A 13372-nucleotide genomic window follows, 5' to 3' on the forward strand; every position below is an offset into this window, starting at 1 on the left:
TGAAATGTCGAACTTCTGAATGGAAAAACGCATCTCTAACAAGAGCATGGGCACTAAGAATTCTGTAACAATTTCACTTCAGATGCCAACCTCCATCAAGTAAATGGGGGAGAAGAGCACCTGCCTCAAGGGTTACTTCTACCACCAGAGGCTGAGTGCATGCTGCTGACGCAGATGCTTTACTTTCTGTGGGGCTGCCACACGCCCCATGCCTCTGAGGCTCCCTTCCCCAAGGACCACTGACCACAGCAGCCCCTCTGTGTGGAAGCTGCAGGTGCTCTCCTCTCAGGCCCTCCAAGGAGAGCCCGTGCTTCCCTCCTTTCCCCTCCACAGAGGGGCGCCTCCCTCCCTGCCCCTTCACACAGAGCGGGCGCTCCCCTCCCAACCCCTCCACAGAGAGCCCATGCTTCCTTCTCTTCCCCTCCACAGAGCAGGCGCTCCTCTCCAGGCCCCTCCACGGAAGGGACTCTCCCCTCCCAACCCCTCCACACAGATCAGGTGTGCCCCTCCCCACCCCCAGCATCCAGAAAGCCCACCGCAGCACCACCCTGGGCTCTGAAATCTGGACAGGCCCAAAGCAGCAGGACCTCAGGCTGCTTTTGGTGGGGCAAGGGCCACAGAGGGTGTCCTGAGGTGCCTGTACCTGATTCTTAGCCTGGTGACATTTACACTGTGGCCCTATCTGCCCCTGTCCTCCCTTGGCCCTGCTGCTTTCTGTTTTTTTTTTTTTTTTTTTTGAGACGGAGTATCACTCTGCTGTCCAGGCTGGAGTGCAGTGGCGCCATCTCGGCTCACTGCAACCTCTGCCTTCTGGGTTTAAGCAATTCTCCTGCCTCAGCCTCCCACGTAGCTTGAATTACAGGCGCCTGCCACCATGCCAGGTTAATTTTTTTTTTTTTTTTTTTTGTATTTTTAGTAGAGACAGGGTTTCACCATGTTGGCCAGGCTGGTATTGAACTCCTGACCTCAAGTGATCTGCCCGCCACAGCCTCCCAAAGCGCTGGGATTACAGGCATGAGCCACTCCCCAGCCAGCCCTGCTGCTTTCTCAAGCTGCTCCTACATGTTCCAGAACTCTATGTGCCTCCCTCAGTGGCTGCTATTTGCATCCCAGCACCTGATAGTGAACCTCACAGGAGAGGGGGCAGTGCTCCGCTTCTGAAAAGGGCAGACAGAAAATATTTTAGGCTTTGTGGGTCACATGTGGTCCCTTTGTTTGCTTTTATAACCCATTAAAGATGTAACAACCTCCCTAGCTCACAGGCTGAGCACGGGCAGACTGCAGGGCTGGTGGGCCACGGCCACTGTGCACTGACCTGCGGAAGAGCCATGCTGGAAACCACAAGCTCACCTGTGAAAAATAGTATGTTTTCAGGCTTATCACTAATCACTTCAATTAGCCTTAAGGATGGGTGCGGTGGCTCACACCTGTAATCCCAGCACTTTGAGAGGCCAGGTGGGCAGATCACCAGGTCAGGAGATTGAGACCATCCTGGCCAACATGGGGAAACCCTGTCTCTAAAAAAAATACAAAAATTAGCTGGGCCTGGTGGCGCACCCCTGTAGTTCCAGCTACTTGGGAGGCTGAGGCTAGAGAATGGTGTGAACCCGGGAGGTTGCAGTGAGCTGAGATTGCGCCACTGCACTCCAGCCTGGCGACAGAGCAAGACCAGGTCTAAAAAAAAAAAAGAAAAAGAAAAGAAAAAATTAGCCTTAAAACAAGGAAACGTGAATTTTTTACTGTAATTGTGAAGAAACCATCACACATACGTAAACTGAGGGACATTCTACAAAACGGTTGGCCTCCTCATCCCTTAAAGAGTAAAAAGGCTCCTCTTTGGGCAAAGAAGTCTAAAAGACAACCAAACTAAACCAAAGTATGTCTCTGAATAGATCCCAGAGTGAGCTAGAGCAGTGGGCTCAGGGATGGCTTTCTTAGGCTCTGGGAGCCCTCAGAGGCATGGTCACGTGGGGAGTGTGGCCACGCACAGTGTCTGCAGCCAGCTGTCAAAGCAAGTGTGAGCCGCCACCATCTGGTGAAGGGTAGAAAGGTACCACCCATGCAACTTTCCAAAAAGTTTAGAATTTTGCAAAATAGAAAGTAGGAAATCTTTCTAGAGAATTCAAAGCAGGATGGTGCTTTCACCTAGAGGGACAAAATCTGCCAGGACCTGCTCCATCCTGGACACGGCCAGGGGCGGCGGCCAGACTAGCATGGAGGCACTCACCAGCCGAGTTGATGACATGTCTGACCACCTGCAGGGTGCCCACGCGGATCCTCTCATTGCTGGTGTCCAGCCTGGGCAGCAGGAAGGCCAGTAGGCGGTCAGGCAAGCTGCAGGCTACAGGGCAACAGGTACAGATTAGGCTCCATGTCATCTTGTTCATCCCTATACACAGCGTCCACCTACTCTCCAGCACAGGGGAGGAGCCAGGAGAGAGTTGCTGTGTGAAGGTGAGAAGCTGGAGCCACCTAATCACTGGGCCTGGCTCCGATGCCCTTGTCTAAGGCAGGGTTGGAGCACATGTGGCCCTTAGCCCACGGCGTCAGCACCACCCAGAGCATGCCAGGACTTAGATCTTGGCCCACCCAGCACACCGGTGCTTGTTTCAGCATCTCCAGCTCACAAGGGGGCCTGCGAGAGGGCCCTCCGTGGCCCTTCTTGACTCTCCTGCCTCTAGACCAGTCTAACGCTCAAGGGGACTCGAGCTGTCAAGCACACAGACCCCCAGCCCAAGCAGGGCTAACACAGCCCAAGCTCCAGGAGCCCTCTGGCAATGACTGCAGCAGCCCCCTTATCAGTACTTCACGGACCAGAGCCATCCCCCTTCCAGGTGGGCTCTGGAGGCCTGCTCTGCCTGGGTATCAGACCTGTGGTCCCTCTGCCCACCACAACCCTGCCCCCAGCCTGGCTGCAGTCAGTCTCCCCACACCCCTCCTGCGGATCTTGTGTAAGGGCAGATGCTCATGCAGGTGGGGGACCCGAGGCCCCGCCTGCCCGGCCAGCTCAAGGGAGATGCCGATGCTGTGGCCCCAGCAGTGTGACAGTCCCAAGTGCAAGCAGGGCCCCTCCTCACACCATCTGCTGTCCCTCCAGGATGGCTATGAGGGCCTGTGCAGGGCACAGGACAGCATCCAGTGGGGTTGGTGACAGGATGCATGGCACCTCCAGGTGGGTCATGGAAGGCCAGCTGGTAACCAGGGCCAGCAGCCACATGCCACCTGGAGGAGTAGAGAGCAGGCCATGGAGCCAGAGATTGGGTGTGGAGGAATAGGTAAGCCGGGGGCAGGTAGGGGAACGTGGGGACTGGACCATTAGTGGAGGCGCCCAAGGATTTGGGCAGGTCAGCAGGGGGCAAGTAGGGGATGCGGGGACTGGACCATTAGTGGAGACACCCGAGGATTTGGGCAGGTCAGCAGCATGCTCCTCAGAGGAGAACAATGTTCCAGGCTGCAGCCGTTGCCCAGGCCCTGGTTCAGAGAACTCTAGAGCCACAGGTAGGCCCAGGAGAGGTGGAAACAGGGGCCTCCTCATCCCGGACCAGTATCCCAGCCACCACCATCCTCCACATGCAGCAGGTGGTGACCCCATGAGTATCCCCAGATGCCCGTGGGCAAGGCTGGGCCCACCACTCACCCAGCACAGTGAAGCAGCGCAGCACCTCCTTCTGGTTGCTCATCACCAGGGGGCTTGAGGACTCCACAGGCACACAGATCTGCTCCAGGAACAGGGCAGAGGTTACAGACCAGAGAGGCCAGAAGGAAGGATTCCCTCCCTCTGACGATTCTGGGCCTGGGCAGCTGGGCAGAGGGCTCTGGGTTTCTACCCCATGCCTACAGCAGGCGGCAGGCACTCCAGGCTCTTTCTCACCCAAGCCCTGGGTGCAGGACAGTCTCATCCCCAGTAATCAGAGGCGCTCCAGGGACCAGCCCCATCTCCTTACGATGGGGGAGAGGGAGACGGGCAGCAACAGGCAGACACACAGCTGCTGTCAAGTCTCCAGGGACACATCCTGCTCCTGCCACCCTCCACCCCTCCTACCAGTGGCAGAAGAGATTCCCAAGAAACATTTCTTTTTTTTTTTTTTTTTTTTTTTCGAGGCGGAGTCTCGCTCTGTCGCCCAGGCTGGAGTGCAATGGCGCGATCTTGGCTCACTGCAAGCTCCGCCTCCCAGGTTCAAGCGATTCTCCTGCCTCAGCCTCCTGAGTAGCTGGGATTACAGGTGCGTGCCACCATGACTGGCTAATGTTTGTATTTTTGGTAGAGACAGGGTTTCACTATGTTGGTCAGGCTGGTCTCAAACTCCTGACCTTGTGGTTCACCTGCCTTGGCCTCCTAAAGTGCTGGGATTACAGGCATGAGCCACTGCACCCAGACTAGATGATGTTGTTTTAAGGTGGTAAGTTTTGTGATAACTGGTTACACAGCAACATATAACTAATGCAAATGGGTATTCATCTCGAAAAAAGATACAGTTGGATTCTCATTCCTTCCCTAAAATAAATCCCAGACAGATTAAATAATAAAAGCATAGGGGGCCAGGCGCAGAGGCTCATGCCTGTAATCCCAGCACTTTGGGAGGCCAACGTGGGTAGATCACTTGAGATCAGGAGTTCAAGACTAGCCTGGCCAACATAGTGAAACTCTGTCTCTATTAAAAATACAAAAATTGGCCGGGCGCGGTGGCTCACGCCTGTAATCCCAGCACTTTGGGAGGCCGAGGTGGGCGGATCATGAGGTCAGGAGATCGAGACCATCTTGGCTAACACGGTGAAACCCCATCTCTACTAAAAATACAAAAAATTAGCCGGGTGAGGTGGCGGGCGCCTGTAGTCCCAGCTACTCGGGAGGCTGAGGCAGAAGAATGGCGTGAACCCGGGAGGTGGAGCTTGCAGTGAGCCGAGATCACGCCACCGCACTCTAGCCTGGGCAACAGAGCGAGACTCCGTCTCAAAAAAAAAAAAAAAATACAAAAATACAAAAATTAGCGTGCATCATAGCACGCACCTGTAATCCCAGCTACTCAGGAGGCTGAGGCAGGAGAATGACTTGAACCTGGGAGACGGAGGATGCAGTGAGTCAAGATCATGCCATTGGCCGGGTGCGGTGGCTCAAGCCTGTAATCCCAGCACTTTGGGAGGCCGAGATGGGCGGATCACGAGGTCAGGAGATCGAGACCATCCTGGCTAACCCAGTGAAACCCCGTCTCTACTAAAAAATACAAAAAACTAGCCGGGCGAGGTGGCGGGCACCTGTAGTCCTGGAGGCGGAGGCAGGAGAATGGCGTGAACCCGGGAGGCGGAGCTTGCAGTGAGCTGAGATTCGGCCACTGCGCTCCAGCCTGGGTGACAGAGCGAGACTCCGTCTCAAAAAAAAAAAAAAAAAAATCACGCCACTGCACTCCAGCCTGGGTGACACAGTGAGAGACTGTCTCAATAATACTATTAATAATAAAAGCATAGGGGAAACTGGGAGAATTCAGAAAACAAAAATGACTGAATTTTTTTTTTTTTGGAGATGCAATCTTACTCTGTCACCCAGGCTGGAATGAGGTGGCGCAATCTCGGCTCACTGCAAGCTCCGCCTCCCGGGTTTAAGCAATTCTCCTGCCTCAGCCTCCCGAGTAGTTGGGATTACAGGCACCCACCACCACACCCAGCTAACTTTTTGTATTTTTAGTAGAGACCAGGTTTCACCACGTTGGCCAGGATGGTCTCAAACTTCTGACCTCGTGATTTGCCCGCCTCAGCCTCCCAAAGTGCTGGGATTACAGGCGTGAGCCACTGTTCCTGGCCACTAATCACTGAATTTGAAAGGGTTTTCTATGTATAACAAAACCTGAACTATAACATAAAAGATGGATAAATGATAATGTAAAAATTAAACAACTTTGTATGGCCAAAAAGTATCATAAGCAGAGTTAAAAGATAAAGGATGAAGTAGCATAATTTGTGGTCTCAGCTACTGGGGTTGGGGGAGGGGATGAGGCAGGAGGATCACCTGAGCCTGGGAGGCCAAGGCAGCAGTGAGCCGTTATCGCCACTGCACTCCAGGCTGTGTGACAAAGCGAGATCCTGTCTCAAGAATGAATCAATGATTCAATGACAAAGTAGGAGCAAATATTTTCACATATATAATACAAGGTTATAAATAACTGCTATAGGCCAGGTGCAGTGGCTTACACCTGTAATCTCAATACTTTGGGAGGCTGAGACAAGAGGATCACCTGAAGCCAGGAGGTGGAGACCAGCCTGGACAACAGAGTAAGACTCTGTTTCTTCTCCTTTTTTTTTTTTGAGACAGAGTCTCACTCTGTTGCTCAGGCTGGAGTGCAGTGGCGCGATCTCAGCTCACTGCAACTGCAACCTCTGCCTCCTGGGTTCAAGCGATTCTCCACCCTCAGCCTCCTGAGTAGCTGGGATTACAGGCACCCGCCACCACACCTGGCTAATTTTTTTGTATTTTTTAGTAGAGACGGGGGTTTCACCATGTTGGCCAGGCTGGTCTCGAACTCCTGACCTCAGGTGATCTGCCTGCCTCGGCCTCCCAAAGTGCTAGGATTACAGGTGTGAGTCACTGTGCCTGGCTGAGACCCTGTTTCTACAAAAAATTAAAAGCAAAAAAAGCCAGGCATGGTGACATGCACCTGTAGTCGCAGCTATTCTGGAGGCTGAGGTGGGAGGATCGCTGGAGCCCAGGTGTTGGAAGCTGCAGTGAGCTGTGACCACATCACTGTACTCCAGCCTGCAGGACAGAGCAAGACCCTGTCTCTAAAAAAATTAAGTAAATAACTGCTATAGATCAATATGAACAAAACCTAAAATGCTATGGAAAAACAAAAGAAATGAATGGATAGCTCAAAGAATAGGAAATAACACATTTTTCTACCTTCTCAGCTTTTGTATATTCTTATTTCCCTTTTCAGTCCCTTCTCTACTCCCATCCCCACCCCATGTACATAACCATTCTTTGTTTTTAGTTTTTGCAAATGTGTATTGTTTTGTTCATTTTTAGAATGTGTAAATGATATTATGCCACATCTTTTTTTTAATACTGTTTTCAGAATTGTAAACTTTTTTTCCATAGAGTTCTTGCACATTCTTCATTAATTACTATACATAATAAGTTTCTTTCTTTTTCTTTCTTTTTTTCTTTTTGAGACGGAGTCTCGCTCTGTCACCCAGGCTGGAGTGCAGTGGCCAGATCTCCGCTCACTGCAAGCTCCCCTTCCTGGGTTCACACCATTCTCCTGCCTCAGCCTCCCGAGTAGCTGGGACTACAGGTGCGTGCCACCACACCTGGCTAATTTTTTTGTATTTTTAGTAGAGACGGGGTTTCACTGTGTTATCCAGGATGGTCTCAATCTCCTGACCTTGTGATCTGCCCACCTCAGCCTCCCAAAGTGCTGGGATTACAGGTGTGAGCCACCGTGCCCAGCCTCTTTTTTTTTGTTTTGTTTTGGAGACGGAGTCTCGCTCTGTCGCCCAGGCTGGGGTGCAGTGGCCGGATCTCAGCTCACTGCAAGCTCCACCTCCCGGGTTTATGCCATTCTCCTGCCTCAGCCTCCCGAGTAGCTGGGACTACAGGCGCCCGCCACCTTGCCCGGCTAGTTTTTTTTTTGTATTTTTTAGTAGAGACGGGGTTTCACCGTGTTAGCCAGGATGGTCTCGATCTCCTGACCTCGTGATCCACCCGTCTCGGCCTCCCAAAGTGCTGGGATTACAGGCTTGAGCCACCGCGCCCAGCCTCTTTTTTTTTTTTTTTTTTAAGACAAGGTCTTGTACTGTCGCCCAGGCTGGGATGCACTGGCTGGTTCACAGCTCATTGCAGCCTCAACCTCCTGGGCTCAAGCGATTCTCCTACCTCAGCCTCTCGAGTAGCTGGAACCACAGGCCATGTGCCATGACACCTGGCTGTTAATAAGTTTCTGTTGCTATTACAGATAGTGTTTTCATACACTTTCTAGCTGGTCAGTACTGGTGTAGAAAAATGTTCTCGGCTTTTGTAGGTTGGTCTTGTAACTGGCAAACTTGCAGAACTTTTTTTCTTTTTTGAGACAAGGTCTTGCTCTGTCACCCAGGCTGGAGTACAGTGGCATGATCATGGCTCACTGCAGCCTCAACTTCCTGGGCTCAAGTGATCCTCCAACCTCAGCCTCCTGAATAGCTGGGATTACAGATCTGTGCCACTATACTCAGCTAATTTTTTTCTGTAGAGATGGGGTCTCCCTACGTTGCCCAGGTTGGTCTCGAACTCCTGGGCTCAAGCAGTTCCTCCTCAGCCTTCCAAAGTGCTGGGATTACAGATGTGAGCCACCACACCTTGCCGGAACTTTTGACTGGTCCTAATAGTTTGGCCAGGAAGGTGGACGGGTGATGAATAATGACCATCTTCCCTTCTCTCCTGGTTCTTTTCTTTCTCTGTAGAACCAGTAGAGGACCCTACCTGCAGCGAGAGGCAGGCCCTTCCTGTTCTTGACCTTACAGGGAATTGCCTAAAACTTCCCATCAGTTATGAAGAAGATCGAGGGTTCGGGTATACAAACTTTGTTAAGTTAGGGAAGTTCCTTTCCAATCTTAGTTATTCAGAATTTCAGTCCAGGCACAGTGGCTCACGCCTGTAATCCCAACACTTTAGGAGGCTGAAGCAGGGGGATTACTTGAGGTCAGGAGTTCATGACCAGCCTGGCCAACATGGTGAAACCTCGTCTCTACTAAAAATACAAAAATTAGCCAGGTGTGGTGGCGGGCGCCTGTAACCCCAGCTACTTGGGAGGCTGAGGCAAGAGAATCACTTCAACTCGGGAAGCAGAGGTTGCAGTGAGCTGAGATTGCGCCATTGCACTCCAGCCTGGGCAACAAGAGCAAAACTCTATCTCAGGGGAAAAGAAAAAATCATCAAAAGTTTTTTCTGCATTGATTGAACTCAGACACTATTTTTCTTTAGTCTATTACTGTGATGAAGTGCACTGACAGTTCCCAAACGCTGGATAGGCCTTGCGTTGTGAGCTAAGCCTTCCCACATAAGGTGTTTTGAAAAGTATGGTCTTGGCTGGGTGCTGTGGCTCATGCCTGTAATCCCAACACTTTGGGAGGCCAAGGCGGGTGGATCACCTGAGGTCAGGAGTTCGAGATCAGCCTGACCAACATGGAGAAATCCCATCTCCACTAAAAATAGAAAAAATAAAAATAAAAAACTAGCCAGGTGTGGCGGTGGGCACCTGTAATCCCAGATACTCAGGAGGCTGAGGCAGGAGATCACTTGTACCCAACAGGCAGAGTGTGCAGTGAGCCGAGATTGCGCCACAGCACTCCAGCCAGGGCGACAAGAGTGAAACTCCATCTCAAAATACATACATACATACATACATACATACATAAGTAAAAGGATGGTCTTGGGTTCAGTAACCTGCTACTTTATGCAAAACCTCACGGCTGTGCTCATCATGACACACCTGCATTTCCTTATACAGCTCTGCTGGGGATTTGAGCCAGACCTCACAGAATGAAAGAGGTAGCTCTGGATCTTTTCTATTTCCAAGTGTACTTGCACTGGACAGGAATTAATTGTTCCTCAAAAGTTTGGTGGAACTCAGTCGTGAAACCATTTGGGTCCTGGGCTTGTTTTAAGGAAGAAAGGTCTTAGAATATTATTTCTGTTGCTCTACTGGCTTATTTAATTCTCTGCTGCTTTTCATACCAATTTTGACATTTTTATCTTTCTAGGAACCTAACCATTTCATCCAGTTTTAAATCTGTTACCATGTAACTGTTCACAGCACTTACATTATGTTTACTAGCTCTGTGGCTGCCGTCCCCTCTTCCCCTTTGTTTCTGGGATGCAGCCAGGACCATCCAGGCGGTGGAGAGTGGGGCCCAGCTGGAGTGGGCCAGGTGAGGGGCAGAGCCAAGCAGTAAGCCCACCTCCACACGAGCCCACACCTCCACACTTTTTTTCCGAAAGTCTCCTTGCAGACTTCACCACACCACCCTCTAGCTCCTGCCCCTCTCCCCTCTGTCCAGAAAGTCGCATGGACAGACAACCCCCAGTGCCAGGGTCATGGGCGACCCAGCACCTGCGTCCCTCAGTTGTTCTCAGGCCTCATTCACCCGACCTGGGGAGGGGTCCCAGATGCTCAGCTTCCGCCCCACATTGCTTCCTCTCCAGCAGGGCCTTCAAGACCCCCACCCTGCAGCGCAGGGCCTCTCCTCTGCTCCTATGAGCTCTGTCCCCAGAAACCCAGGGCAGTCTCCCCAAGCTGGCGCTTCGGCGACACTGACCTTTCTCCAAGACCACCTGTACTGGGCCCGCACTGGGCCTGGGCACTCACTCTGCCCTGACCTTCTCCGAGACCACCTGTACCGGGCCCGTACTGGGCCTGGGCACCCACTCCGCGCTGACCTTTCTCCAAGACCACCTGTACCGGGCCCGCACTGGGCCTGGGCACCCACTCCGCGCTGACCTTTCTCCGAGACCACCTGTACCGGGCCCGCACTGGGCCTGGGCACCCAGTCCTGCCACCTCCATCCTGGGGGCTAATATGTCACCTGCACATGCCACTGCTGGGCAGGGCAAGAGCATCGCCACATCGCTAAGAAGTTACCTGAGTGACCTTTAGGGAATACCCAGTCCTCAGCCCCGCATGGCTGAGCCGTCCATCCCAACTTGCTTTCTGCACCCCTCGTCCAGCAACTTCCCATGGAAAGGTGTGCAGAACCTGAACCCGCCCACTGATGCCCGCCTCCTACCTGGGAGTGCAGTGCAGCCAAGAGGGCATCCAGCTGGGTCTCCAATGTGCGGCTGCCCACACTCACGGCTGCCTCGAGGATCTGTCCCAGGCTCTGCTCGGGGTAGGCAGAAGAGGCCGTCAGTCCTACTTCCAGCTCCCTGAACCGACCGTGAGGTCAACCAGAGCCTCCCAATTGGGCCACAGGAAGACATGGGCCAAGAGGACATAGGCCCCACCTTGGGGCTCAAATGAGGAGGCCCTTCGTCTACCTCTAGAACTCAGAGCCAGGGAGGAGGGTGGGAGGGCCCAGGAAGGGGGCTCCCTAGGCCACAGGTGCCATAGACCAAAAGGCCCAGGTTCCTGGCACCATCCAGGGCAGAGCGATGGGAAAACTAAGCTGGTCCCCCACGAGGGCCCTGTCCTTCACAGCCCACCACTGAGCCTTAGCAGAGAACTCAGGGCCACCCCCACCCACCACTGAGCCCTAGCAGAGGACTCACGGCCACCCCCAGGGGAGTCTGATTGGAGGAGTCCTCAGGGACTAGACCGTAGACCTGCCCTGCCTGCAGATACCTTGGACAAGTAGAAGGTCTCTGAGTGCTTCTTGTAGAGGGCGAGGATCCCAGGGAGGAGCTTGGGCAGCTGCTCTTCCAGCCTCTCACTGGGCAGCAGATGGCTCATAGGCCCCAGAGCCTCCACCACGGCAAGACGGAGCTGAGAAGGGACAGTGGACGGGAAGCTCACGCTGCTCAGTCAACACTGACTGCTCAGAGCATGTCCAGCAAGCACCGGGACAGACAGGAACCAACACTGGGCTACCAGTGGGTGCTACAGGGGCTGGGAAGTGAGCCCAGCACCCAGAGGTCAGCTGTGGGGAGACGACAGCAAGCCAGATGGTGGCCAGGCCCAGGGGTTCCGTAGGGATGCTCAGTGCCCCCAGCAGCACTGGGCTTCTGGGCAGAAGGAAAAACCCACAGTGACGAGGCACCTCTGGCACAAGTCGTAAGGATGGGAACTGCAGGTGGGGTCCTGCGCAGGTGTGGCAGCCTAAAGGTGGCTGGGAACGGTGGCTCACACCTGTAATCCCAGAGCTTTGGGAGGCCAAGGCGGGTGGGTCACCTGAGGTCAGGAGTTCAAGACCAGCCTGGCCAACATGGCGAAACCTCATCTCTACTAAAAATACAAAAATTAGCTGGGAGTGGTGGCGGACGCCTGTAATCCCAGCTACTCGGGAGGCATGAGAATCACTTGAACCAGGGAGGCGGAAGCTGCAGTGAGCCAAGTCATGCCACTGCACTCCAGCCTGGGTGACAGAGTGAGACTCTGTCTCAAAAAGACAAAGGTGAGCCACCTCTCACTGGGCACCTCTGCTCGCCAGTGCACCACCACCACCCTCCGATCAATTTGCCATGGGCAGGGAATGTGGGAAGGAGAGCGCCCTGGCATCAGGTGTGGACTGGTACAGCCATGGGGCGTACCTTGGCTTCTCGACTCTGCAGCCACTGGTGGAAGAGAACATCGTAGGCGCTGAAGATGTCGGCGGCAAAGGCGTCCTTCCTGACCGTGGGGTCTGGGGCCCGGTCCAGGTTGGCCAGGTACTCTAGGGCACCCTCGCTGAAGCGCTGCAGAGCTGCGACACCGGCCAGTGGTAAGCGGCTGCAGGCCGTGGGCTTGTGACGATCCCCAGCACCTGTCTGCTTCCTGCCCCTTCCAGAAATCCCATGGCAGCCTGCACGGTGCCCTCCCTAGACACCAGCCACGCACAGAACTCCAGGACTGCACAGGGGTGAAAAGTGTCCCCCCAAATTCATGGCCTTATTGGAAACAGGGTTTTTGCAGATGAGTTTTTTTTTTTTTTTTTTTTTTTTTTTTGAGACACAGTCTTGCTCTGTCTCTCAGGCTGGAGTGCAGTGGCTTGATCTCGGCTCACTGCAATCTTTGCCTCCCAGGTTCAAGTGATTCTCCTGCCTTAGCTTCCTGACTAGATGGAGCTACAAGTGTGTACCATCATACTTGGCTAATTTTTATATTTTTAGTAGAGATGGGGTTTCACCATGTTGGCCAGGCTGGTCTCAAACTGCTGACCTCAAGTGATCTGCCCACCTTGGCCTCCCAAAGTGCTGGGATGACAGGCATGAGCCACCGCGCCCAGCCAGATGTGATCGTTAAAATGGGGTCATAGCAAAGTAGGGTGGGCCGTAACTCCAACATGATGACATCCTTATAAGAAGAGATGCAGGGGCAGGAGGAAGACGGCCATGTGACATGGAGGCACAGACTGGGGCCAGGCAGCCTCCGGTCAAGGACGCCTTGAATCCACGGCCCCCCAGAAGCTGGGGAGCCTAAAGTGAATTCTCTCTCTGGGCCCCCAAGAAGGAGCCCGTCCTACCAACACCGTGAGCTTGGACTTCTGGTCTCCAAGACTGTGAGAAAATACATTTCTGGTGTTTGAAGCCACCGAATTTGCACTTGGCGCTTTGTCACCAAAGAAAACTGGTGCAAGTACCAACCTCCTCCCAAAAATGCCCTCTGGCCACAAGTTCCTGCCCACTCCAGTCTGCCAGAGACAAGAGGGGCAGCGCCATGCCCACCCACCCTCACAGACAGACTTGTGCCTCACATTCTGCCCAAGGCTGACGTGC

At 53.4% G+C, this 13372-nt stretch overlaps 1 protein-coding gene across 3 annotated transcripts in view; it reads right to left on the reverse strand.

The window, feature by feature from the left end:
- Nucleotides 1–2141: 2141 nt before the first annotated feature.
- Nucleotides 2142–13372, reverse strand: part of LOC115894363 (maestro heat-like repeat-containing protein family member 1) — a 58015-nt gene continuing 46784 nt past the window's right edge. For all 3 annotated transcript variants that reach the window (XM_030921785.1, XM_030921784.1, XM_030921783.1), the window contains exons 7-11: nt 12209–12360; nt 11304–11444; nt 10750–10842; nt 3638–3716; nt 2142–2341 (exon numbers count right to left, since the gene is read on the reverse strand). In XM_030921785.1, the coding sequence (XP_030777645.1) occupies nt 2142–2341; nt 3638–3716; nt 10750–10842; nt 11304–11444; nt 12209–12360 (665 nt within the window). The remainder of the gene's footprint in view (nt 2342–3637; nt 3717–10749; nt 10843–11303; nt 11445–12208; nt 12361–13372) is intronic.

Source organism: Rhinopithecus roxellana, chromosome 17 (genome assembly GCF_007565055.1).
Source record: "Rhinopithecus roxellana isolate Shanxi Qingling chromosome 17, ASM756505v1, whole genome shotgun sequence".
In the NCBI taxonomy this organism is placed as follows: domain Eukaryota; kingdom Metazoa; phylum Chordata; class Mammalia; order Primates; family Cercopithecidae; genus Rhinopithecus; species Rhinopithecus roxellana.